Source organism: Etheostoma spectabile, chromosome 12, assembly GCF_008692095.1.
Source record: "Etheostoma spectabile isolate EspeVRDwgs_2016 chromosome 12, UIUC_Espe_1.0, whole genome shotgun sequence".
Classification (NCBI taxonomy): domain Eukaryota; kingdom Metazoa; phylum Chordata; class Actinopteri; order Perciformes; family Percidae; genus Etheostoma; species Etheostoma spectabile.
In genome coordinates this window covers 10387316-10411816 of record NC_045744.1, presented here as the reverse complement: position 1 = coordinate 10411816, position 24501 = coordinate 10387316, and the positions used below count along the sequence as shown (strand labels likewise).

The 24501-nt window shown below is 40.0% G+C and overlaps 1 protein-coding gene across 1 annotated transcript; it reads right to left on the bottom strand.

The window, feature by feature from the left end:
* Positions 1-3324: 3324 nt before the first annotated feature.
* wnt9a (wingless-type MMTV integration site family, member 9A) lies at positions 3325-24139 on the bottom strand. Its single transcript, XM_032532101.1, has 4 exons — positions 23962-24139; positions 10452-10711; positions 9966-10228; positions 3325-7422 (listed from the first exon to the last, which is right to left on the bottom strand). Exons 1-4 carry the CDS (start codon positions 24051-24053, stop codon positions 6889-6891), a joined length of 1149 nt encoding a protein of 382 aa, XP_032387992.1. The 5' UTR covers positions 24054-24139; the 3' UTR covers positions 3325-6888.
* Positions 24140-24501: the final 362 nt, after the last annotated feature.

The window sequence follows — 24501 nt, the reverse complement described above, 5'->3', positions numbered from 1 at the left end:
GGAACTCGCTTTTTCCCAAAGCGCAACAAAAAAAAAAAAAATCATAAATCTGTGAGTTCCACAGACCTGCGGCATGAGCAAAGGTGTTTTCATAGTGCTCGGCACATATGTTAACCAAGTGAGTCTGGCTTTGAGGAGCTAATGCTTGGATTCTGTTTAATTACCCTCAAGTTATACAGTTTTTGTCGAACTGTCATTGTTTTTTTCAAGTATTCAAAACTGAATTAAAGTAAGACGAATGTTACTTTTGAAGGAAACGATGATGCATGATACTTCTTTATTAAAAGTTTGAATTCACAACCAATACAACCCTCACTTCGGTCAGTATATTCTGAGGTGTTGCTGCTGCAGCCTTGTTTGGTCTGGTATGAATAGAATAAAATAGAATAGAATATATTTATTGCCATTGTACTACAAGTACAATAAGATTAAAATTGCAACCTCCATATCAAGGCTTTACAAACTATTAAATAAGGTAAAGATAAAATTAAAAAAATTAACAATAAGGTAAACTGCAAATAGGTAATAAGTATCAACAAATGACAGTAAAATAGTAGAAAAGGAAGACAGGACAGTTTGGAAACCGCAAAGCTGGTGCGTCTGGTTGCGCCGCCATTTTGATCTATTCCAGTAGCTTATCTAGTGGCTTACAGTATATGAGCAACCTTTAGATATTGCTGTGTGAATGGTATTAATTCCATAGCATACTAGAAGCAATGGACAACAATTGAACAATTTCAGCTAAAGTTCAAATTGTTTTGGTTTTTTCACATGATTTCTGTAATTTGTATATTGCTCTTCTCACTGGTTTGAAGTGAGATGGTCTCAGTCTGAATATAGTGATTGATGTATTTTTTTGCACCAATCAAAGTTTAGCAACATTTAGTTAGAGAGTGCTTGACTAATTCTTGGCCTGGTGTCTTATTATCACTGGGAGGTTGCCAGGCTCTCCTGTTTCCGTGCTAAGCTAAGCTTAGCTTCTTATTTACCATTTAACAACATGAGGGTGGTATTGATCTTCTCATCTAACTCTTGTCAAGAAAGCAAATAAGTGTGTTTTCCAAAATGTTGAATAATTGTTTTTAAGAGACAGTTTAATTGCCTATTCTTTGCCACTGGTTTCTGTGTTACCGATTCTACATATTTTGGATATGCATTTAATTCCATGAAGTCTGCATCCAGTTACATGATCCAACACAACTAGACCACTATCAACACTCCTCAGCAAATCCTCCACAAGGCAGCACAAATACATCCTGTGCAGTGGGGTGATACTGGAATAACAAATCCTCTGCCGCTTTCAACAGTTCAAGAATTATCTCACTATCCACTCTCTCTGCTTGACAGCTCTGTGCATGTCCAAGCAGACTAGGAGGATGAGAGGGGGAATGGGAGGTAGGTAGTCAGGAGGAGCTGGGGGGGCAATAAATGCTTGATATTTTTTCATTTTACATTTTTTTTCAGTATGTGCTATGGTTGCACCCACTTCCTTCATGGTAACAGCTGTCAAAACGTTGTTGGATTACATAGACACCGCAAAGTTAGAGCTCATATTAGAGCCTGGTACAGGTCGGGAAGTTAGGAGGGGTCCAGCAAGCGGGATACATTAAAGCCTCTCAGTTTCTCAGCGCAAAGCAGCTAGGACCCAGGGGGGGAATAGCTAATACCAAGAGGGTTCTACTCCTGCACTGCTACTTTAGGTACACGTGTCAGGGATATTGAGGGCTTTTTCACTGATGTTTTAGGTATTAGAACAGATACACTTCATAATTGTGTGTTGTTTTCACAACCGGACGTGTGTTCCTATTCAAAGCCTGGGATCACAAAGCCCATTTTCTCTTGGATTAGTCAAGCTTTAGGGCTTGTACTGTATGATGAGGCCACAAGATATTTGCAAGATTGTTGAGAGAGAAAACTCCCTGAAATCACCACTCATCTGCTAAGGGAATAGAGCCTGTTAAAATAATATCAGGTTAACAGGGTAAATCTCCGGCACATACGTCCGTCCGAACGCTGTAAACCCAAAACAGAAATGTTCACATCTTGCACTAATGAGTTTCATAATAACTTTGTTTGACATTGAAGTAAAAGACCATCACTGCCATTGTACTGTGCAGTGTAATATGACAAAGGCCTTGGTAATCAGTTTACACTTGATCAAAATAAAATGTCATAGCATGAATGAGGGCGATCCTGCATGAAGCTGTGAAAATCCAATAATGTCTGTATCAGATTCCCATAAACACCTAACCTCAACAATAACATCTGATACAATAGAAGTCACTGCAGTCACTATCCTTCTAACAAAATGTTGGCCGCAGACATTTTCCCAGCTAGTCCAGGGATTTGAACAGGAGTCTTTCTGGTCACGTCACATCCTATTTGCTGCTCTAGCAAAGTAGAAAACCCCCAAGTGACCATGTTTTTTGGAGAAGGATTTGTGCCTGTGTTTCCCTGCAGAAAATGTGTGAATGATATCCAATCCACAAAGGCTTTATTATCTCAAGTTCATTTTAAAATGTAGACAAAACAACCTACACTCAAGGTACTTACTTTTAAGTCAACATAAATCATCAAAAGAATATGTATGTTTTCATGACTGGGCAAACTAACCCTGTTTATGAGGACCCTGTTATCCAATGGAAAGCTCCAAAACAAGTCAGTAAATTAACCTTGAGTTGACATTGATGATCCTCCAGTGTGATACTGTACAGTAAATGTATTTATTTAAGCCTGCGAGTTGTTGCATTGTACTGTTAATTTTTGCAAAAAAAAAGAACGACTTGAAAATATGCATCGGTAGGGGAGAAAATTATTGATAATTTAGTCTATAAACAGAAAGTTTTGAAAAATGCACTTTTCCAAAAGCCAAAAGGTCATTTAATTTAAAAAATTGATGTCCACTATGTTTTTTTCAATTACCTAATAGATTAATTTGGTTAAGCCTACAGTACATGTCACTGTGCCATTCCAAACTATAAAAGCACTAATATAAGATTATTGTGAAACGATTATAGATTATTTCAAGATTATCATTTCCTTTATAGTAAACAACTGATTAAAATAAATGCTCTAAGCACCACTAAAGAATGAAACCCCACATGAAATAATTTAAAAATTCATTTATTATTTCAGATTTTTTTCGCCTTTGTTATACAAAGATGTTAAATAACTTAAATACATTCTTACCAGTCATTTGTGATCTGTTTATACCTACAAGCTATACACATGAGGTAGAGGAAAATAATTTAGGGATCCCATAAGACATTAATAAGTGAACATGGACAAAGCTTTGTTGGTGTAGCATCATCACAAAGGGCAATACATGGTTGATGTGTTTTATCTTTGTTTTACAAGCACAGCACAAATCCTAACAAAAAGTACATGTACATGTAAAGTGATCCACATGTGAGTATGAACTAGTCCATGCTGATGCAATCATGAGTTTATAGCACATCGTATGGTGATAACCAACATTACAAAGTCTTTTCACAAAAATAGTCGATTATACAAACAGATTAAATCCTATAAAGAATATTGTTGATGACTGTGATTTTGTTTGAATACCCTCAAAAATGTGTCATGATCCTGCGCATGTATAAAAGACAGCTAAAGGTGAGTTGATTCTAAATTCGTTAGGATTTGTTAGTGCTTAGATGAACAGTGAGATATGAAATTAAATATGTTGAAGTATACACTGCTTCTCAAAGCCTTCACCCCAAAAAGGAACAAACACCCAAAAGAAAAACAAAGTAAAAAATACAGGATATAAAATCAATTTAGACTTTGACGTTATTTACACTAAACACATGCTCATAATATATTTAAAAATAATTTATCTTTATTTTTTTCTACAAAACAGAATTTTGTACATGATCCACTGACGACTCCACAGTGCAGAGTGTTAGATTTGAGAATATGGATGACTGTGACATCTAAAAACCAACTGGCTGCTGCATCATGCTTCTCTTTCTTGGGAGAAATTTTTAGGTCTATGTACAATCTATAAACAAACAAAAATGCACTTGGTGTGCATTTGGTATTCCTGTCATGCCTGTTTTAAAACCACTCAATAGTAGAGAACATCAGTGTGTTTGGGCTGAGGTGTGTGTGTGTGTGTGTGTGTGTGTGTGTGTGTGTGGTGTGTGTGTGTGTGTGTGTGTTTGTGTGTGTGTTTGTGTGTGTGTGTGTGTAACGCACACTCCAAAAGCTGTGGGAAGCAGGCATTTATGCTTCAGGTCTCAGCATAGCTATTATGGTTTCCATGTAGCGTGCAAAGTTCTATGTATATGTTTTGACCAGTCTTTATTTGGCTTGCCTTCTCATATCAAAATGCTTGGAATTCATCTCCTTGGGACAAATAACCCATGCAAGGCTTTCTTCCTAAAGCATGATACTGCTGTCAAGGAGGGTGCTTTAACTTCAAATATTGTGTTAATCAACTTTAAAGACTAAACCATCTCTTAAAAGGTAAAAGCCACTTTTAGGGATGTTTGGCATGTTGCTGCATCGCTGATTACAATCTGTAACCATCTTGTTACAGCATCTGTGTGCTGTTTCCACAAATGTCTTAAGTTAGTCAATGCTACCAATTTCTGTTTCAATTGCTTGTGAGAGTTGAACATGTGCCTCACTTTTGTCTCTATACCACAGGAGAAGAAACCTTTGCTATTTACAATTATAAAAAAAAAAATATCTGCACTGCACTGTATCCATAAATACAGATCTTAAAATACTTTAAAGGGATTTTGGGCTTCAGTGCGTGATTGACGCTATAATACAAAGCTGGGTCCCTCACTCAGTAGTTAAATTCACACCAATCTAAAACAAGTCGTATCTTATAGTTTATAACATAATGTTTCCAGAAGCTGGGTGCAGAGAACACAATAAAGTATTATTGTCTGCATTGTTTTTTTTGTGTTCAGAGGCATTAGATGAGAAGATCAATGCCACTCTCATATCTGTCTGGTAAATATGAAACTACAGCCAACGGCCAGTTAACTTTGCTTACCACAAAGCCTGGAAACGGAGATACAGCTAGCCCGGCTATGTGCACACTGACAGGTAACACAATTTGCCTACAACCATCTCTAAAGCTCACTGATTAGCATGTTATTTTTCATGTTTCTAGTCTTTATGCTAAACTAAGCTAACTGGCTAGCTGTAGCTTTACACATGAGAGCAGTATCAATCATCTAACTCTTGGCAAGAAAGTGAATATGAGTATATTCCAAAACATTTCCTTTAAACTGTCACTGTAGGTGCATGGCAGGGTTTAGTATGCTGCATTGTGTCAACTATGTTACTTTGTGCCAAGCAACAAAATAAAAATGCTAATTAACTCATGTATTATAACAACTTCACTGACTTTTGAATGAAGAGAGCTAATTTGCAAAACCCCAATTCAATTTGCTGAACATTAAACAAATATTAGTCTTATAAAATATATTTTTATTAGCCGTGAGACTTACACATTCAATTTCACTTGAACAACTCTGCAGACCCGTCAAGTTAGATTTCCGTCTCAGTTGCCTCCATACTGTTTGGACTGACAGATGCAACTCCCACTGTACATGCATGCTGCATGTCTACATATGTTCAATATGGCTCAATCAAATTGTGGCAGCTGAAGAGGAAAGCAGGATGTGAAATGGTAGGGGGCTACATTCCTCCAGTTCTCCCCAGTTTTCTTTACAACTTAAAAGTATTAAAAGTTAAACAAACAAAAATAAAGTAGATTTAAGCTCCGAAGAGCTCCGCAATTTCTAGTGTGAGTCACCTGTTGCAATGTTGTTGGCTTTAATATTAATGCCACTGTCATTTCCATCTTGGATTTTCTTGTCTTTACACTATTTCTTTCCAAATAGTTATAGTGGTTTAAGTTATTTCCTGAACACTGGTTTGCTCAAGGCCAAGAATAGCCTAAACTGACTGGTTATTTTCTGTTAATGCAATTACTAACAGCTTCATATTATATTAAAAAAAAAAGAAAAAAAAAGAAAAAGAAAAAAAGAGATTATTTTTCCTGTGAAGGAGTAGTCCCAAAGGATTTATAAATTATCCACAGCAAGACAACGGACACAAGTGTTCTGCTTTCCAAATGGCCTTGTCAACATGAATCAGGAAGAAAAATGAGCGAGAGCACACAAACAATAAAACATTTGTGTGGTTAGTGGTTTGTTTTAACATAGTTAGATAAGTGGCTTGTATAATATCATTACAATATAACTGAATTTATGTACATACATATGCAAGCACACAATGTGTGTGAGTGTAATATGTGCGTGTAGAGTAAATCTTACACCCTGTCTTTTTTTTTTTTTTTTTTTTCAACAGTCTCTGAATATGGTTTTTATCGCCATAAAAGTCGTCATTCCAACCCCCCTCCCCCCACACTATCTATCACATGCTCACGCACAAACACACATGTAAAGATTGACAAACAAGCACACACACTATTCTTCTTTGGGCAAGACCCCAGAAACCAGTCTGTTGGTGTTACTGTCCTCGTGTTGGATCTTCATTAGCTGGACACTAATCTCTGTTTTCTTTTGAAAAGATGCAATTGGATTTTAAAAAATTAAAATATTAAAAGCATCTTTCTTCAAGGCAAAGCCGTGATTCAAAAAAAAAAAAAAAGGCTTGAGATGTTGACCCAGTTGTCTGACAAGGTTTATTTTATCTGCAAACCCCAGACGTGGGGGCCACAAGATCTCTGAAACACAACCCACAGAAATCCCTCAAAGTGCTTATTGCTCCTCCATCAGCTCACTCCTCTTTTGTATGCAGAACACTGTTCCGACAGTGGAAGCAAAATCCACAACCACTCCTCTTCAACACGACCATCTTTCCTTCTCCACTGATCGTAGGGGCTGACAGGTCACTGGTTTACCCTTTGCAGGTGTAGACCTCCTCCCTCTGTGTGCACTGCTTGCATTCAACGTAGCAGCACCAGCGCACTTGGCACTGGCAGGGCCGGGTCACCTCCCTACTTTGAGTGTTATGGCCTCGCCCGCAGCAGATTGCATCGCAGTTCTTGTCCTTGTAGCACTTACGGGCTGCCGTGCCCGACGAGTACTTGCTGGGTCTACAGAAACTGGGCGAGTCCTCAATGTGCAGCAAGTCCATAGTGCGAGGGATCTGATCATTCAGGCCAGGCACGGGCTGTTGCTGCTGCTGTTGCTGCTGCTGCTGTTGTTGCTGCTGCTGCTGCTGTTGCTGCTGGCTCCGGCCTGTAGAGATCTCTCCCTCCCCCGTGGCCTCGTTGGTTGAGCTGCCGACCTTAATGGAGGTCTCATAGCGTTGCTTCAACTGCTTGCCGATCTCGTGGAAGGGCAGGAGCTGCCTCCAGCAGGTCTGGACGGTGCAGGAGCCGGAGACACCGTGGCATTTGCAAGTGGTCTCCACTCCGGCCTTGATTACCTGGGGAAGAGACAATGAAATACTGTTAACTGCCACGAAACATTAAAGACATGTGATGAAAGCTATGTCATTTAATGAGCCTGTATTTAGTAAGCAGTATTTCAAAGAGCCAAGATTACCCAAATATGCACACAATTAGATGATGAGGGTGGAGTGCAGTGGTTTGGGAGGAATGTAACACACTGTGGAAAAATATTACGTTCACCGCTCTCTCTGATATAATAAAAAGGGGAAAACAGAGGCTTCACATATTGCATGTGAACCATGATTAACATAGTTCAGAAGGAGAACAATATTACACTTTGTCTAAACCTTTGAATTAAAGAGCAAAAGAATATTAGCTGATGGAAAGATTGATTTTGTTTTAGATAACCACGGATGACAACATCAAACTCAATGACTGTTATCATGATAAGTAAGGGAAGGTTACTGCTTAGAGAAGCACTCTCAAATAGACAATCCATTCAGACACCCATGGGAAAGAGACGGCGTATCTAGATGCTGGGCACTATTCTTTAACTGTAAATCTATTTTCAAAACCCAGACGTGATCGTCTCAATCTTCTAGTGTTGTATTTATGTCACTACCCAGAGAATAAATCATGCAAAAAGTTAAAAAAGTAAAGAAAGTTCTCTCTACAGAAAATTGTTCATAAATGCAATCGAAACATGGAAATCGTCAGCAAACGTAACCACAAACACTTGACCTCTCCACGGTCAGCCAAAGTTCACTTCAGCATCGACCACAAAGTAAAAGCAGTGCATGTGCGAAAATCATTGACAATAACACATTGTCTTAGTTTGGATAGCATATACAGTTCTTTTCTCAGACTGTGAAAGAGATCGGGGAACAGGAAGTGCATATTCATCACACCAGCAGGTCAAGAAAATTTGATAGGTCAGCTTTTAAATGCTTTGGGGATGCAGAGGCTAGCACATTCCAGCTCTGTCCTGTATGGGAATTCATCTCGAAAGACTGCGGTATACCTCACTACATGTGCAGATCACAAAAAAGAGCAAAAACAATGTTGTAAATCTTTTTTCACAAATTAAATCTCCTGAGAGATTGGATTTTGGAGAGCCAAGCTGAAAAGGAAGAGCCTGCATTGGTCTTTTGGGAGAGGTTTGTGTCTGCTAACATTTGGGAAGTGTGCCTCTACTATAATTCATGTTGAAACCAAAATGAAAACGGCTACAATATGAGAAAAGCAGAGTAAAAGCAACATATTCCAAACCTTAAGTTTGTTTTGGCTTGACAGATTAAGAACATTCCCTCTATTTTATTTTACTATTAAAAACACTTCCAAGATGAAAAGCCCACATTTGCTCACCACAAACAATTGCCGAATTGTGCCAGAGCAACAATGTGAGTCGCTGCCTATCTAATCTTGGAGAGAAAACCAAATATTGACTAATGAGCACTTTTAGATTTCACCAAATTTACAGTGGCAATTACTTTAATCAGGTTCTTTTCTTCAGGTTTCTTGGAGATGCATGAAACTATCTGCGGTTGTATTAAATTCCTCTTTGGTCATTCAAACTGTGTACTTGATTAGTGTGTTTTGTCTGGGACAGCAGTCATTTACCAGCTCTAATGTTTAAACTCCAGCATCACAAAAGCAAAACCAAAGATATGGTAGTACAGTATATCCGGGAAAAGGCGCACATAACTTGGCACTTCATGTTGCTGTTTGTCTACATTATTGCACAGAACTCAACCTGTATTATATTATCACAGTTTTCCCACCATGTAACTGATTCAATTGAGCAACATTCAACATTTCAGTTTAAATACAATCTGTGACTCCTAATGAACACTGACCCCATTCAAACAGTTTTCTTGATGAGTGTGTCCTGGTTGGCCTCAACATAAATTTTGCTTTCAAATGGTTGAAATTATTACTTTAATTAAAAGGCACATTAAGATGACAGTTGGTGTAAAGATACTGCTATAAAATGATTGTGTAATTTACTTTTTCTTTCCTTTAAATGTTACTCCCTAAAATGCAACATCACTGAGTCCCTAAATCACCGTTTAATGTGTTACACAAATTATTAGCTAATAAAATGCTGTTGCTGTTGCTGTCACAGACAAGCAACATGATAATCAATGAAGCAGTGAATGGCAAAATAGAGAGGGTCATTCCAACAATTTAGTTTTGCACGCCCTTAAAGTTTTGGGATTCACAATAGATTACAGAGACAGATTAAAGCAAGAGCGGTCAAAATGGATGTAGCAGAGGGTGAGATATTTTAACTTTTCGTCCCTGGTTTTGCGATTATGAGTGATGCCTTTTAGATTAACCATACAGTACAAGTTTGATTCATTGATGATGTAAAAATATTTATTAAAGCAGCTTTAAGTAAAAGTGATGTAAGTTAAATGATATTCAGTTTTTTAGTAAGATACCGCCAGAACCACAGAAGACATTAAATAATGGTTTTCATGGGCTGTGTAGTACCTCTCATTATTAGTAGAATGACTGATACGTAAACTTAGTCCAGTGCCCCATAAATAATCCATCGCCATCTTCTCACTCTTACCTTCATGCCCACATTTGTGTTGTGCATGTCCACACGTGCGCGCAGGTCCTTGTTGGAGCGTTTGCCCAGGAAGTCCTTGACAAACTTGTTTGCGTATTTGAGGTTGTCTCCGCAGCCTCCCCACTGCCACGCCTTACGGTTCTCAAGGTCCGGGGCCTCATCACACGTGCAGCGCTCCATGCGTCCTGCGCTGCAAGCTTTGGCCAGCGCATGGGTTAGGCCTGCCGAGGAGATGGCATACAAGAAGGCTGTCTCTTTAAACCCTGGAAAAGCCCAAATGACAAAGTGACAAATGAGAGGCAGGAAAATGGAAACGGAGTGTGGTGCACCAAATTCTAGCAGAGAGCTCCTTTAATAATAATTTTCATTTTCAATTTTTACCACAGGGGAGTAAAATACACATATTCTTCAGATGCCTTCTTAAGTGTGTAATATTAAGGGGAGATACCAGGTCTGTTAATAAAAAAAGAAAATTAAATCCCATACCTCTCTTTAATATATTGGCTCGGTGGCGCCCCTCTAAGGTGCAGTTCCATCTCTCAAAGCGGAATTGATACTGGCATTCTAAAGCGCTCATGGTGATGGCCTCTCTCAGGGTCTCAGCCACACCCGGGTCTCGTCTGCACATCCTGCGCTGCTTCTTCTCCAGTTTGAGCCGGTCGCAGAGCTTGTAGTGGGCCCTGCCCACGTTCTCCTCTGGTAGAGAGTTCAGTGGCAGGATAGACAACGGTTCATTACCTGTCAACCTAGAGGAAAGATCACAGAAACACTCAGGTCAGTTAAAACAGCACAGCGAGAGGGAGTGGATTCATCTTGATAAAAGGTTCCAATAAAACACAGGATGCTGACCTTCTTGGATAAACAGAAAGAGTTGCAAAGATATACTACACAAACAGCAAAGGAAGCGTAGCTGGGGCATATAATGCTCAAAAGTTTGGTTAATGTTCAAATGAATTCAGCTGTTCGCTGGTTAATGTTCTGGGGAATTCAACATTTGCTGGAGATTGAGATCAACCTCCAGCACAGGCGTGTCTGTGTATAGAGTAAATTCTCTGCAAAGGTGGAAGAGTTCTTTCTTTACATAAGAAGTTCCTCACACCGTTTTGTCCCCGTTTTAGACCTCACACACTAATGAAGTCACAGTATGGAGACATATTTTAAACAACGGCATGTAGTGAACCTGACAGTCATACTGTACATTTGAAACAGTAGCCAGCGGATACTTGGTTTAATGTTTATATCATATCCCGAGCAGGGGGGGGGCAGCGTTTTATAGATTTAAACATGATCACACTGCAGGATTTACTCTCTCATTATAGATGTTCCCTAACAAAAATGAAATATAACTAAATATAACAAGCAGAAGTTTCAGTTCTAAACATGGTATGGAGAACATGTGGTAGACTTGAACTCCTTTCATCAGTTTATTTAAGGGAAGCGTATATAAAACACACAAAGCAGGGACTGCCACATAGCTGGCAAAACCAACGACCAGGGTTCTGAGGTTGTGATGGGGAGAGTAGAGCATTACTTTCATAAACACACACAGGGGACATGACTGTCAGCCTGTGACCATTTTGGTCACACCAACTGACAGGATTGGCACCGTAGTTGTTCATTATGTGGAATTTCTGGCCTCCTTTACACCCTTTAAGTGAAACTGAAGAATAAATGGATTTACAGAACTCACAAAAGCACAAGTCTTCTGACCAACGTGCCTTCACAGCCGGACTTTGGACATTAAAAGGACACATTCGTAAATGGATTGACACCTCGCCTAATGCTGCCCTAATAAAATGCACAACTACTTTTTGATTTCACTGGAAAATGAAGTGTTATATTTCCATCTTTGTAAAAAAGTGACCAAAAACAATGATTTAAAGGACAGAGTTTAGTATATGAATGTCTCGACAGAACACCACATGACACCCGTGATCAATCATGTATTGTTGTCCATCCCTTCTTGCACGGAAAAGTTAAATCAATTAATAAAAGTCCAACTATAAGACTGTGAAGAGTAACCTAATGGATCAGTCTAACAGAAATGATTCTGCAATATTTTTTGTAAAAAGGTACAGAGCACATGCTGGATGTCCACACTGCTTTAGTTAATGGAGCAGGAGTGTTGATCGGTGACCTACATTACTTAAATTTTTGACTTCATTATTGTTTTTCGGAGAAGATTCTGTCACCACTCATATTCACTTCAGCCTCTAGCAGAAGGTCACAGGAGTTCTTCAACAAGAGATTTGTTTTAATAAGTCCAATAACTGACTGAAATGTTTTCCCTTGAGTCTTCGGTTTCATACCAATGGACTTAATAGTTCACATATGCTATATGATATTGTCTTTACTGAGCATTCATGGCCTTGTTTAAAATCAGAGCAGTCAAATTAAAAAAAGAGGCATCAGGATTTGCTTTCTGATTGGGTCAAATGATTTCCTTTTTAAGAAGTGTGTTTGCCTTTCCTTACCTTGTCTGACAGCTATGACTTTTCAAATGGAAACCTGGCAAGCTGTGTCTTGACAGAGATTGCTCTCCCAACACACTTAGAGAGTATAAAGATGTATGGTTTGAGGCGTACAGAGTGAAGCATGCACAGTGCACAAGAACTGTCTCGCTGTGAATATTTTCCTCTTGTTTGTTCCACAATTTGTTAACATTGCAAAGGAAACATACATCAAAGTGCCAAAACAAACAATTTCAACTGACCCAGTATGTTACATACAACTGACAACCGTTCCGCAACATTTTTATGGCAAGCAAGGAGTCAGGAATTGAATGTAGGTGCCACATGGGGTGCCTGCCTAAGTCCATTTAAAATACCAGTGGTGAATTAAGAATCATGTCAACTTTAAGATGTATTTCAAATTCACACTACACCAGGAAGCAGTTTACTACTGCGTATTTCTGCAATATTAAAATAAAATTGGAATTAAATGTTTACTATAAATACATATAGATTAGCAAAGAGATTCAACAATCAAATGGTGGTCTTAATTTACTCAATACCACCAATCTGACGTGCAGATTCCTCGTTAAGGCATGCATAGTTACACGTATCAGCGTGAAATCTTCCAAAAGCCCACATGCCTGCAAAAACAAGAGACCATTAGAGTGACAGGCCTCAACTGTCTGTGTGACGTCCGCCTGTCTGAGACAAAAAGATGGTCTGAGCGCAGCTGGAGGGAGGCCAAAGATGACATGAGACTGATCTCAGCGCTACTGTCTCTGTGGCTTTTTTACACAAAGGCATATTTCTAGCTAATTTCACAGACAGCCCAGAGGCAAAGCATGGAGGGGAGAGATTTGAGAGCGGAGAAACACTTCCCGTCTCCAGAGAAGAACCTTGTGTGCATGTTTCCACAGAAAATAGTCAGTGAGAGTATACAGATGTAAACTAATTCCATTTCTTGTGTATATCTATTATCTATTACTGGATGCCCTTTTTTGATTTCTACAACATTACAAAAAGAGTGATGACTTTAATTCAACAAGAAATCAAAGAAATCCTTTTCACTGAATGCAGGACCATGACCCCTGCTGTCACACAAAAGGGTCCCACATTCCAACATGGTGATCTGCTAAGAAATATTACACTGCTGCTTGCTAAAGAATGAACTTATTCAACTCACTTAGAGGAAAAGAGAATTGGAAGACAACACAGTGGCTGAATCACAAAGATCATTACAAATCTGAACTTGAGATCTTCTGTCAAAATTAAATAATTTGTTTTCCCATAACAATTACGACCTTTAGGATAAAACATGTAAAAACCCAACCACATGCCATCTTTGACAATGGACCATTTACAGAGGGTTTCTAAACTGTAGTCTAGCTTTTCCAGACCATCCTCCACAGCGTTGCGGAGGAGGGTCTGGTTAGTCCACATAGCATTCTGGGATAGGAGAAAAACGTGCTCTGGTTGATTGGCATTTTTTTAAAACCAATCACAATTGTCATGGGCAGCGCTAAGTTCCACAGAGAGCCGCTGTCAAATAGCCTTGGGAAGGAATTTGTTTTGGTGGAAGGTACGTTCAAAAGTTGTTTAAGTCGTGCGAGAGAAAACTCAAATTGGTCTAGCTAGCTGTCTGGATTTACCAGGAGCAGTCAACAATAATCATCAAAAATCCACCTGAGTTTAAAATTCCAACACAAAGAAAGCGGAAGGAAACAGACATCTGTGAAAAGAAATGCATTCAGCCTGCAGCACCGTAGCAATCCCGGAAGTGTAACGTCGTGGATATAGACTAATAAATAACTCATGGCTTTATTAAGGGTCAATAAATGTTGTATTAAAGCTACATAGATCAGTTAAAAGACATTAATACAAACAGTTTTTGAAGTTGCCAGAAATGGAAAAATCCCTTTGACTGAACCATATCACCAGACCGAAATGTTGCTGTGGACCTGGACTGTAATCCAATGGATAAGGCATTAAAAGAGGACATATTTTACTCATTTTCAGGCTCATACTTGTTTCTACAAGTGGGTTGTGTGAACGGTGTTTAAAACAGAAAAAAAGCTCATGGTGAAGTCTTGAATCAGCTTGTTTTGTACAAACAACTATACGATAGTCACTAATCTACAAATATACAACAAAGAAATTGAGTATTTAAAAAAGAGGAAAATCTAATTTTGGGGCTTATTGCTTTCAAAAGCATATAAACAATGTATCTGTTTTTAAAATGATTTTCTGTTGATCAAATATTCAATTAATCAGCAAACATTTTCAGTTGTACAACATAAATACCAAAATAGAATATACAATTCTTCACTGCCTGGAAACTCAAAAACTATTAACTGATCAATAAAAACTAATGAATTATCTTCTGCCATTAATACAGCCATTGGTTACAACTTATAAATCCGTTATAAAGGGCACCTTATTAGAAAGTACAGTTTACAGTTGCTTATCAAACATATTTAAAGACTAAGTGATGTTCAGGACCTACACAGTATCTCCGCCACACTGAATAAGAAAGTAAGAACATGTAGCTCTGTTTTCACATCATCGACTGAAAATGGTAGGTGTTTTTGTTTGACGTGTTGGCACAGCAACACCAATTACACGTGGAATATAACACCAACATATAAAACTCATTATTATCCCATGTGAGGTGGGATTCTTGCTGATGTTTGCTCAGCTTTGCTTTTTCCATTCACACACTTGCCTCTACACACTACTCGCAGACATCACTGACCCACTCTCACACTGCGCCTCCTCCACTGTCTTTCACTTAGTAACACCGGAGTTTGTTTAGTCCTTTCTCTTTACATGTCAGCACTTCCCATTGCCCGTAACGTCTACTTTATGTACATTTTCCAAGGCAGCGGGTTCAGTGAAAACGCCTCATTTCACAGCGCGGAGTCGATCCCCCAAGGAAATCCTTGACTAGTACTAAACTTTGCCATCATCACTCCCTCTCTGGCTTTACATTACAGGCCTGGAAGTGACCCTCGGCTGGTAATTCTGCTCATTTCTCACTGGTTTGGTAAATAAATAGTTAAGGAGGTGTAATAATACCTAAACTCTTAGATAGTGGCAAGCGTTGTCTTTCTTACTTTAACTTTTTTGGCCTAATTGAATTGCCCGCTCCGTGTATAGGGTTCAAAGACACATGCTGTAGCATTGTAACTGCTGGTGTTATTCATATACTCCCACAACTATATATAAACAAAGGCGGCTCAGTCCATGTGGAATAGCTTAATCTCTGAATGCTAAAGCAAAACAGAAAACTTTACAAATAATCTATTAAATGCAGTGCAAATAATTCATTCGTGCATTCAAATATTGGTTCCAGCTTTTTAAAATAAAAAGATGTACAGTTGATAAGTAATAAAAAAAAAACTATTCACAGCTGGACTATAAAACGGGACAATATACTGTATAAACCAAGTTAAGAAACTGAAGTACGGAAATGCCCAAAAATATGTTTAAGGTATTTACAAACAGTGTCACCATTACAACGTATGTCCAACAGAGAGTAATGAGTTTTTTTTAACTGTAAAATGTCCCCTTCTTTCCTTAACAACAAAATAATTGTTTTGTGTATATATATATATATATATATATATATATATATATATAGTTTTTCTATTAAGTAACCCTCTGCCTACTTCCATGACATGGATCCATCCATTCTCACCTGACTTCATTCACTTCTAATTAAGGGTCTATTCCCACCTGACGTCACTCACTCCTAATCAATAGTCTACTCTATAAGTCCCGCCCATTTCCTTTGTTCTGGCTGGCAGCCACATGAAGCAGCATGTGAGGGCCCCCTGTGCATGATAAAAATAAAAATAAAAACCATCAAGCCTCATCATCTCCTATCGCTCTTAATGTGTGCATACTAACAATAAATGGCTTTAACAGAAATGGCAGCTGTCCCTTCTACATTCTTATTGATGTACTGTGATTGTGATACTCAATCTTCTGTGAACCAATCCTAAAGATTCTAAGCATGTACTAAAACAATGTCAAGGTCAATAATTTCCAAAGGGAAAACTCTTTTTGGTGTTTCAAATGTTGAATAAAGTCTCTAAAAATGTTTGAAAATACCAAGTTTTTACCCAAATGAAAATGGAAAAGAGTTCCATCTTCACTCCACGAGGCTAACATGTGCTGGCTACATTTGTGTATGTCCTTACCATAAACACGTCGGTGTGTGTATGTTTGTGTGAGTGTGTGTGTGTGTGTGCATGCGTGCGTGCGTGTGCAAATGCGTGCAGGCACTTACTACCTTAAGTCAACACCTACAAGAGCCAGTTGTGGCTGAACGAGCTCAGGCAGAAAAAGCACAAAAGCCGCAGTTTCTCCATCAGCCTGAACTTGCAGGTTGTGTGGTCTGGTGTCTCGTAGATCACAATTTACCCCCCTCCTCCTTCTCCTCTTTTTTCCCCTCTTCTCTGAACTTCCCCTATTCCCATTGGTCAATTACTCCAAACGAATGCCAATCATTCCGCCCAGCTGTTGGCTCAAACAAAGCCTCCTGTAGACCAAACCACCGATGTCTACAAACGTAACCTACACAAGACAATGACAGACATGAACATGTGTCAGGAACAGTTCAGCTGTCATGAAGACAAACTACCGCGCTCACCTGAGATTAATCTGTGCATATTTTTAAAAAATCAAACTTTGAGTTTTTGTAGGAAATTAAACTTGCCAGTGCTGATCTACTTTTCTCTTCTTCTTTTTTTAACTTTTTCCTTCTGCCTTCACGGTGTTTAAAATGCTCCTTTTGGGGAGGGGGGAAGTGTGTGCTTTTCTCAGAAATGTTGGATGAACTTCAGACCACCCTGCCCAAGTCCCATCTGGTGTATCACAGCCCAAGCCATGCCAGAGGTTGTAGGAATGTGTATGTGTGTGGTGTTTTCCCTCTGGCCCACTCTAACTATAGCTGACAATGTGCTCCACAGCTTAAACTTGAATAATTGAAGAAACCCATGAATCAGTGTCAAATGACTCTCTGGTACAAGGAGTCTCCAGGCTATTGTCCACCTCCAAGAAGTTCAGAAGAGACGAAATTCTGCACTGAACTCAGATATTTTCTCCTCAACACAATTCATTCCCCAAGTCCTTAAAACCAGAGATAGAGGAAAGAGTAAACGCTTATCTAAGAGGCTAAGATAAGATTAGTCACAGGTTGAAAAGCAGTGCTTGTTGTGACTACTCCTAACAATCTGGCGTTGACACAGTACAGTAACATGACAAAACGACTTTGAAAACCAAGTGGTACTGTCCTGGGTCTTAGTAAGTAATTATTAGTTGAGTAATGAGCCTTTCAGAGTAGTGGGGATGTCATGCAACATAGAAGCACTGCTATTCACAATGTGTGTGTGTGTGTGTGGGGGGGGGGGGGGGGGTGGCAACTATATTGTATGACTTAACAGGATATGACCCAATGTTATATCATCTGCTGTCCCTTCTGGTCATAAGCCAGACACGCCACACAAAAAGTTAAACCAGAAAAATATCTGTCTTTTAATTCATAAAAAAAAAGGGGGAAACGTTACTGCTCAGCCTAATTTTTTAATCCACAGCCGTGAATGCATGCGCTGGTAGCTGAGCAGTAGGACTACAGGACCAGGTTTGGGAATGGGAGCGTGGGGCATGGTAAGAGGTTTAACTGCTATGTGAGAACTCAAGGCTTCTAAGGTCAGCAGCTCAGTTATAGTCACTGTGTGACTGGCACAGATTGGGCGCGCAGCAGTGTCCGCATGACTCCCCTGTTCTAGCCTACACCATGGCACAGAGCAGCCCTGTACCAGCGCACCGACGCACCAAACACGTTCAAGCACACATACTGTATTTGGCTTTCACCGCTTTGCACATGCAGACACAAGGTTCTGACTATGGTAATTTAGTGAGAGAGCAAAACAGTTTGACTATAACCTATAGAGAAGATATTTACATTTAAGTGTGCAGAGACTGGAAATATCAGGTTTGTTCATTCCTTTTATACTGGGCAAAAGCACTACTGTGAATAAACCGAGCATGCAAAGTCAAACCGCACAATCCAAAACAAAACAGTTGCTGTTTTGATTCAGTCATGCCTCAGTAATTACAAGTGGCTGAGTTAATTAACGGTTATTTGCTCTTACTACTGAATGATTACTTTTGTTCCTAAAGGCCCACAGAACCCACATGCTAAACCAAAAATGCATCATGCTATTGTTTTTAATCTGAAATATTGAAGTTTGAACACTTGTTGTACAATACAGTATGGTACTTTATTGTCTGGACTGGAATTAATTTTGCATCATGACAGTGATTTCAAAGTTAAAGACGGAAAGTGTTGTTAATTTTCCTCGCCTGACAAATATTACCCAGAAGCATGAGTGTTTGTGCATGTCCACACAGTTAATTTATCGCCTGGAGTGAAAAGGTTTGACTCTTGACAACTGACTGATGATTAAAGCAGCAGCAACCAGTTGAAAGTCATGCAAATGGACCATTTTAATGTGAACTAATCTACTTCAGGGTTAATCACAGCACAGTTTGCCTGCCATGCCGAGGCCCATTCATGTACGTCTGACTGTGTCCATTCTCAAACTAAAGCTCAGGCTTTATGAATAAATATGTCTTTTAGGGCAAACCTTAGTCTATGTACTAACACCCACTTTGCAAACACACCATTTGAGTCAAGTATCTGAGTGCATGTCAGGTCAGGCTTCTAAATGATTGTGTTTATGCAAGATGTACGTCCTGATAAAGTGCAGTGAAAGTCTAACCCTGCTGTTTGAAATGATATGGACAAATTCCTTTCATCCTTTGTTAAATTATTAATCTTGCAAATAGGTGCATGACATTAAATTGTGAAAATTAAATTGAGTAAAAATAATAATAAAACAATGTTAGACATGGCAATTGCAGAGATATCTCTAAAAGGCCAAAGCCTTATTTAGGGTTTGTCAATCTACTTATCTTGGCAGGTATATAAAGTGCCGTGTCTCTTTTATCCCCACAAACCAGGCAGAGAAAACACTTGTGGTCAAGGATGGAAAACACAGGACATAGTGGTCACACTAACTAGCAGCATCTCCTCAATGACTGACCACTAAAAGTATCTTGAGTTTATATTAGTTTTCCTGTTTTGCAAATTGCCCATGTCTCCAGCTCCATCTGCAAAGATAATCATGCGTTACCAATAAGACTTTCCTTCCCATATCTTCTCACTATCCACCAATGAAGTGCACAGCTGACTGTTGGGACAGTCCTTTTAAAATCAAATATGTCTTAGCTGCGGTCTCCCCGGCATGCTGCTGACACCAGAACTGTAAGTGTGATGTGAGCAGGCCAAACAAATTTTAAAAGCCTAACCAAACCATACAATCTTAAAAAATATTCATAACAACCATGTTGTAATACAGCATGAGCCCCATGACAACCCACTACAAACACCACCGAAACCTCCATAACAAAAAGGTGTGTACTACTCTGCAAATTTTGACAATTCAACCTGTTAAATAAACAGTAAGACAATGCATTATTTAGTTTAGAGAAGACATGATATTCTGTGCAGAAAGGGGATTTTTTGCTTTGTTAGTTGAAAGACACATTGTACATGTCATGCAGGTTGACCACAACTAAGCATGAGTAGAACTATTTCCTTTTCCTAAATTATTTTTTCCCAGACTTGGCTGCCTTTACATTTTATGTTTTTATCATTTCCCCCTCTCCTACTGTTACACAAAAAGGTTACAAAGTGCTGATTGAGGACCATGGTTGCGCACTCCCAGAAGGCGCTGCACCGCCCTGTGGCATCCACTGGCATAGCAGGCCTTTCCACAGGGACGTTACAGAGCAGAGCACTCAAAGCACAGCCTAGCTCAAATCCAGATTTATCAAAGAGAAATAAAAAGAAAACAAAGCTCTCTCTTTTCAGAGGCCATGCAGTCTGTTATCTAAGCCTCCAGGTTTGCATGATCTCACCACGCTACATGGTCACAGCGCCAGTGCTGAGAGAATCCTATCTTCTTGGCTCACAGTAAAGTGATACCCTTTGAGGTGTGGCTGTAGCCACAGGATATCCTATGAAGTTGGGAAATCCCTCTATCAACGGTGCTCCCCGCCCTGCTGCGCGTCAGGGCTAATCAGTCCTTAAGGCCGGGTAATGAGACGCCCGCCACCACTGTCTGCCAGGCATCACCACCCTGAGCCCACACTAACTCTGCTGCTTCTAATGAGTGGTAATCACCCAGCAGCTCCCCACAAACCACCGCAGGGATGCCGGCACGCACATGAGGCAGGCAAACCAAAAAACGGAAGGGAAGAAAGAGAAGGGAACCAAAGAAAACTCACATGGAGCCTTTTCAAAAACAACTTGTAACATTTCTGTGTGAAAGAAATGTGGCTTCTTTAAAATTGAAAGCACACACCGTTTGATACACACCAGGAACTAATTCAACACAGTGATAAAAACCTTTTACAGCTGCAAACTGAAAAAATCCCTCCTCCACAGTAAATTTACACACATCCCATTTGTTATCCTGTTGTTTTTGGCATTCTGCCTCACTTGATGGAGCGCTGAAAACAATAATGCCTTCTGCATCAGCTCCGTTCAGGAACTAAATGACGATAGAGTGTTTAAGGATATTGCAGTGATTAAACAGCAAGCAAAGGCAACCACTATATTTGCTTCTTCCGAATGCTGCGGTGCCTCTGTGATTGGTTAATCCCAGTTGCATGACTGTGGGCTGCCTTCCTGTATATGTCGCACATGAACTAAATAAAAACAAACTCTTGACTCAGTGTTAGGACTCGCATTCAGCGCAGTTTACAAGACCACTGAATGGCATGCCTTTTGCAAAAACTCAAATTTAAACCAACAGTCGTCTCAGAGAGCCCTCTGAGCCCTGACAGGGTCAACTGCGCAAACAAATTACTTCCTTCTCTGACAGTTTACACAATATTTCATCAAGGTGCTGCAACCTATCAAATCAAGTAATGAAAGCTCAGCATACATCTCTGATTCAAACTCTAATGATAACGGATTAAGCAGAACCAGCACCTGCCACAACAGGCTGAGGAAAAGAAAATGAGTGCTCACATTCTTGTGGCAAAGGATGACAATTTAAGCGGGTGCTTGACTACGCCAGGAATCCCACCCCACCCTCGACTGCGCAGACTATGGGCAGGAGAGATTGTGTTTATGTTACACTTACGCTCCACCGCACTCTGGAAATTGGGTATGCAACATTGACCCTCTATTTTGAGTAAATCAGTACTCAAGAGGCCCTAGGATGCCTCGTGCTCATGGAATATTTATTTGAACAGGTTTGTCCTAGTGTGTCCCACAGTCAAAGCCGAGCTAGACTGTGCTGGAGTGTCACCTGTGTTGAGTTTCTGGGAAGTTGGACACAGGGCAGTCACATTTTGTATCTGTGTCACCTGTGCAGGTTTTTTTTAGTATGTTTCATGTTCCTCAGCTGCAGGGCTAAATACTTCACTGACGCTCATTCATATTCCCTCCTCACTGAGCCGTGGAATAATAAATCTGCAGTATCGTAATACCACATGTCTCGCTGCACTACACAGGCCACAGATAAAAAACAGACTGACAGAGGGAATTGAAAACAAGTACTAACTGAATAAGTAAATATGCATTGCCATTAGGACCATTAAGGTTGATGTGAGTGCCAATTTGGCACGTCAGCCTTAATACATACTGCCTGCCAAGGGAGGGAGACAGAAACAGAGTGCAGGGTTACATTTGTATTTTTTATGCAACTTTGGAGCTGAAACCAAAGACAAAATACTTGATATGTTCATGAGCATTACAGATAATGACGTACTGAGAAGGGCCAAGATATTTCCATCATACAGAGCTATTACAGATGTCATACAGCATGTTTACATCACTTACATGAGTACTCTAAGGTCCAGCAACCAAGAGAACAATATTTAACCAGGCATGTGAAAAACTGTCTGTAAATCACAACAATAAGTTTTATTCAGACAGTTTGATATCTCAAAAATGACTTGGTACTCCCAAAATTACTACTACACCGACATAACTTATTATTTTATACCCACATACCTTACCTTGAGACGATAGCCTATACACCTAGGAGAAGCTAAAACTCACTTCAACAGGTAGACAGGTCTATCACACGAGTCTAACGGGCCCTGAGGGGACACTTCCTGTTCCCAGATCATCTAACACTCCTGGATCCTGCACAACACCCATGTCTACAGAACTATACATTTGACTCTGCTGAGAGGCTTCAAGTGTCTCCACAGTCTACAGTCGACATTTGTCTCTGTGCACGTCTGCACTGTTTGCAGCCAAGGGGAGCACTAACAACACCCATCAACACAGATATTAGATACTATGGAAAAGCGCCCAGATCTTGCTTCTCTTTAGTGTGACGTGCCACCTTGGTACATTTTGTTCTGTCAGTTTTTAAAGATTATGTGTTGGATAAAAACTCTTCAGTTGCAGGTGAAACATGGCTGCTCTTCCACCTGACATGCTGACCTCATTTGAACAACCTTGGCTTCCCTGTGGGGTTAATGCTCTTCTGTAACTTAAGAAAAAGCTATGAGTGCAGTTCCTGTGAGTATGCAAACTGGAGTTCAGTGCCTTAGTAGGCACTCTGAAGTGGAGGTCACAGTGGGCTACACCTATAATCCAAGGCGTTCCCTGGGAATTACTTTGAAATATGCACCTTTTTGTAAATTAAACATTATTGTCTATAGGACATGATTCATGAAAAGCTTAATTTGTCTGATTAATTTCCTAACACGTGTTCCAAGTGTTGTTTAAAGTTGATGCAGGCAGCAGGAAGAAAAAAAAAAACCCTGCCAGAGTTGTGTGATGTTTATGCTGGATGGGGGAATTTTCTGTGCAAGCTGAGCAGACATTTCGGCCACCAGTTCAGTCAGTCAGATTGCTTTATTGTTACCAGCTGTGGAGTCTGAGGCATAAACACTCACCTTTCGCTCCGCGGCTGTTTTCAGAGTCGATATGATTTTACAAGTGTTTCAACAAAATAATCACTCGACCGCTACCTGCCATTCAAACGTGCCAGGGGTTACTTTACAGTGGGCGCTGGCTCAATTGTCAGGGTAAGAATGGGGTGAACTCTCCTTGGCCAACATTACAGCATTTTCCTATAATAGATGCTGTGTTTATGGGCTTGCTAAGAGCTGACCCTGCTTGTCACATTTCTTTTTAAATTGTCAGAAGCTTTAGTGAGGCCAAATCATGTGCAGACAACCTGTTGCAGCCTCCAGCTGCGAGGCCGCTGAGCGCTGCTCAACCGCCGCCAAATGACATCTCACTGACCCGTGGATATCAATGCAACAACTCATAGAACAAATCAAATGTTGTTTTTGCTCCAGATAAAATTGCGTTAAAAAAAAGTTTTAGTAGCCTACGTTTAAAGTAGGAACAAAGTTGTTACCTGCTTTGTATTTCAGGAACCAATCAAATCAATGAAAGCAGCATCATGGGTCTGCTGGCTGTGTCTGTCAGTCCTTACCCGAAATATGCTGCAGTTGGTCCAGGCAAGTTGAGAAGAAACACTATGACAGTGAACGATAACCATCCCAGGAGTAGGTGTCCATCCAGCATTTTGCTGCGGCTCCAGGGCAGATCATTTCGTTTCTCCTGAGTAGCTGTGTAAAATCCCTTGTTGAACGTCCAACACTTCTTATACAGAGAGGAGCTGCGCTGCGCTCCTCCCATCAGCAGAGAGAGAGAGAGAGAGAGGAGAGAGAGAGGAGAGAGAGAGAGAGAGAGAGAGAGAGAGAGAGTGAGTAATTTGGCAATACATACTACAGAGGGCTGAATTGATTCACAATTCGCTCTCAGGTTCCAGACAGACACATCTTCTCAGTTGGGTTCATTTATGATTGGCATGGCAGTTTCTCCTCTGTGGGCGTTTCAAGCACCATACCGTCAGTGTTTGTGCAGACTGAGGTCAGTCTCAGCTGGCCTGTATGTGATCAAATACTTGTTTATCATCAGTCAGTGACAGTTTATTTCCAGAAAGGCAAACCCTGCATTTGTATAATCCAGC

What these genes read in the sequence shown, in the direction of transcription:
- wnt9a (XM_032532101.1), bottom strand. Translation starts at nt 24,053, where the DNA reads ATGCTGGATGGACACCTACTCCTGGGATGGTTATCGTTCACTGTCATA. An exon ending in AGCCAATATATTAAAGAGAG is followed by an intron (nt 10,229 to 10,451) that starts GTATGGGATTTA and finishes GGGCTTTTCCAG; the next exon opens with GGTTTAAAGAGACAGCCTTC. An exon ending in ACACAAATGTGGGCATGAAG is followed by an intron (nt 7,423 to 9,965) that starts GTAAGAGTGAGA and finishes TCTCTTCCCCAG; the next exon opens with GTAATCAAGGCCGGAGTGGA.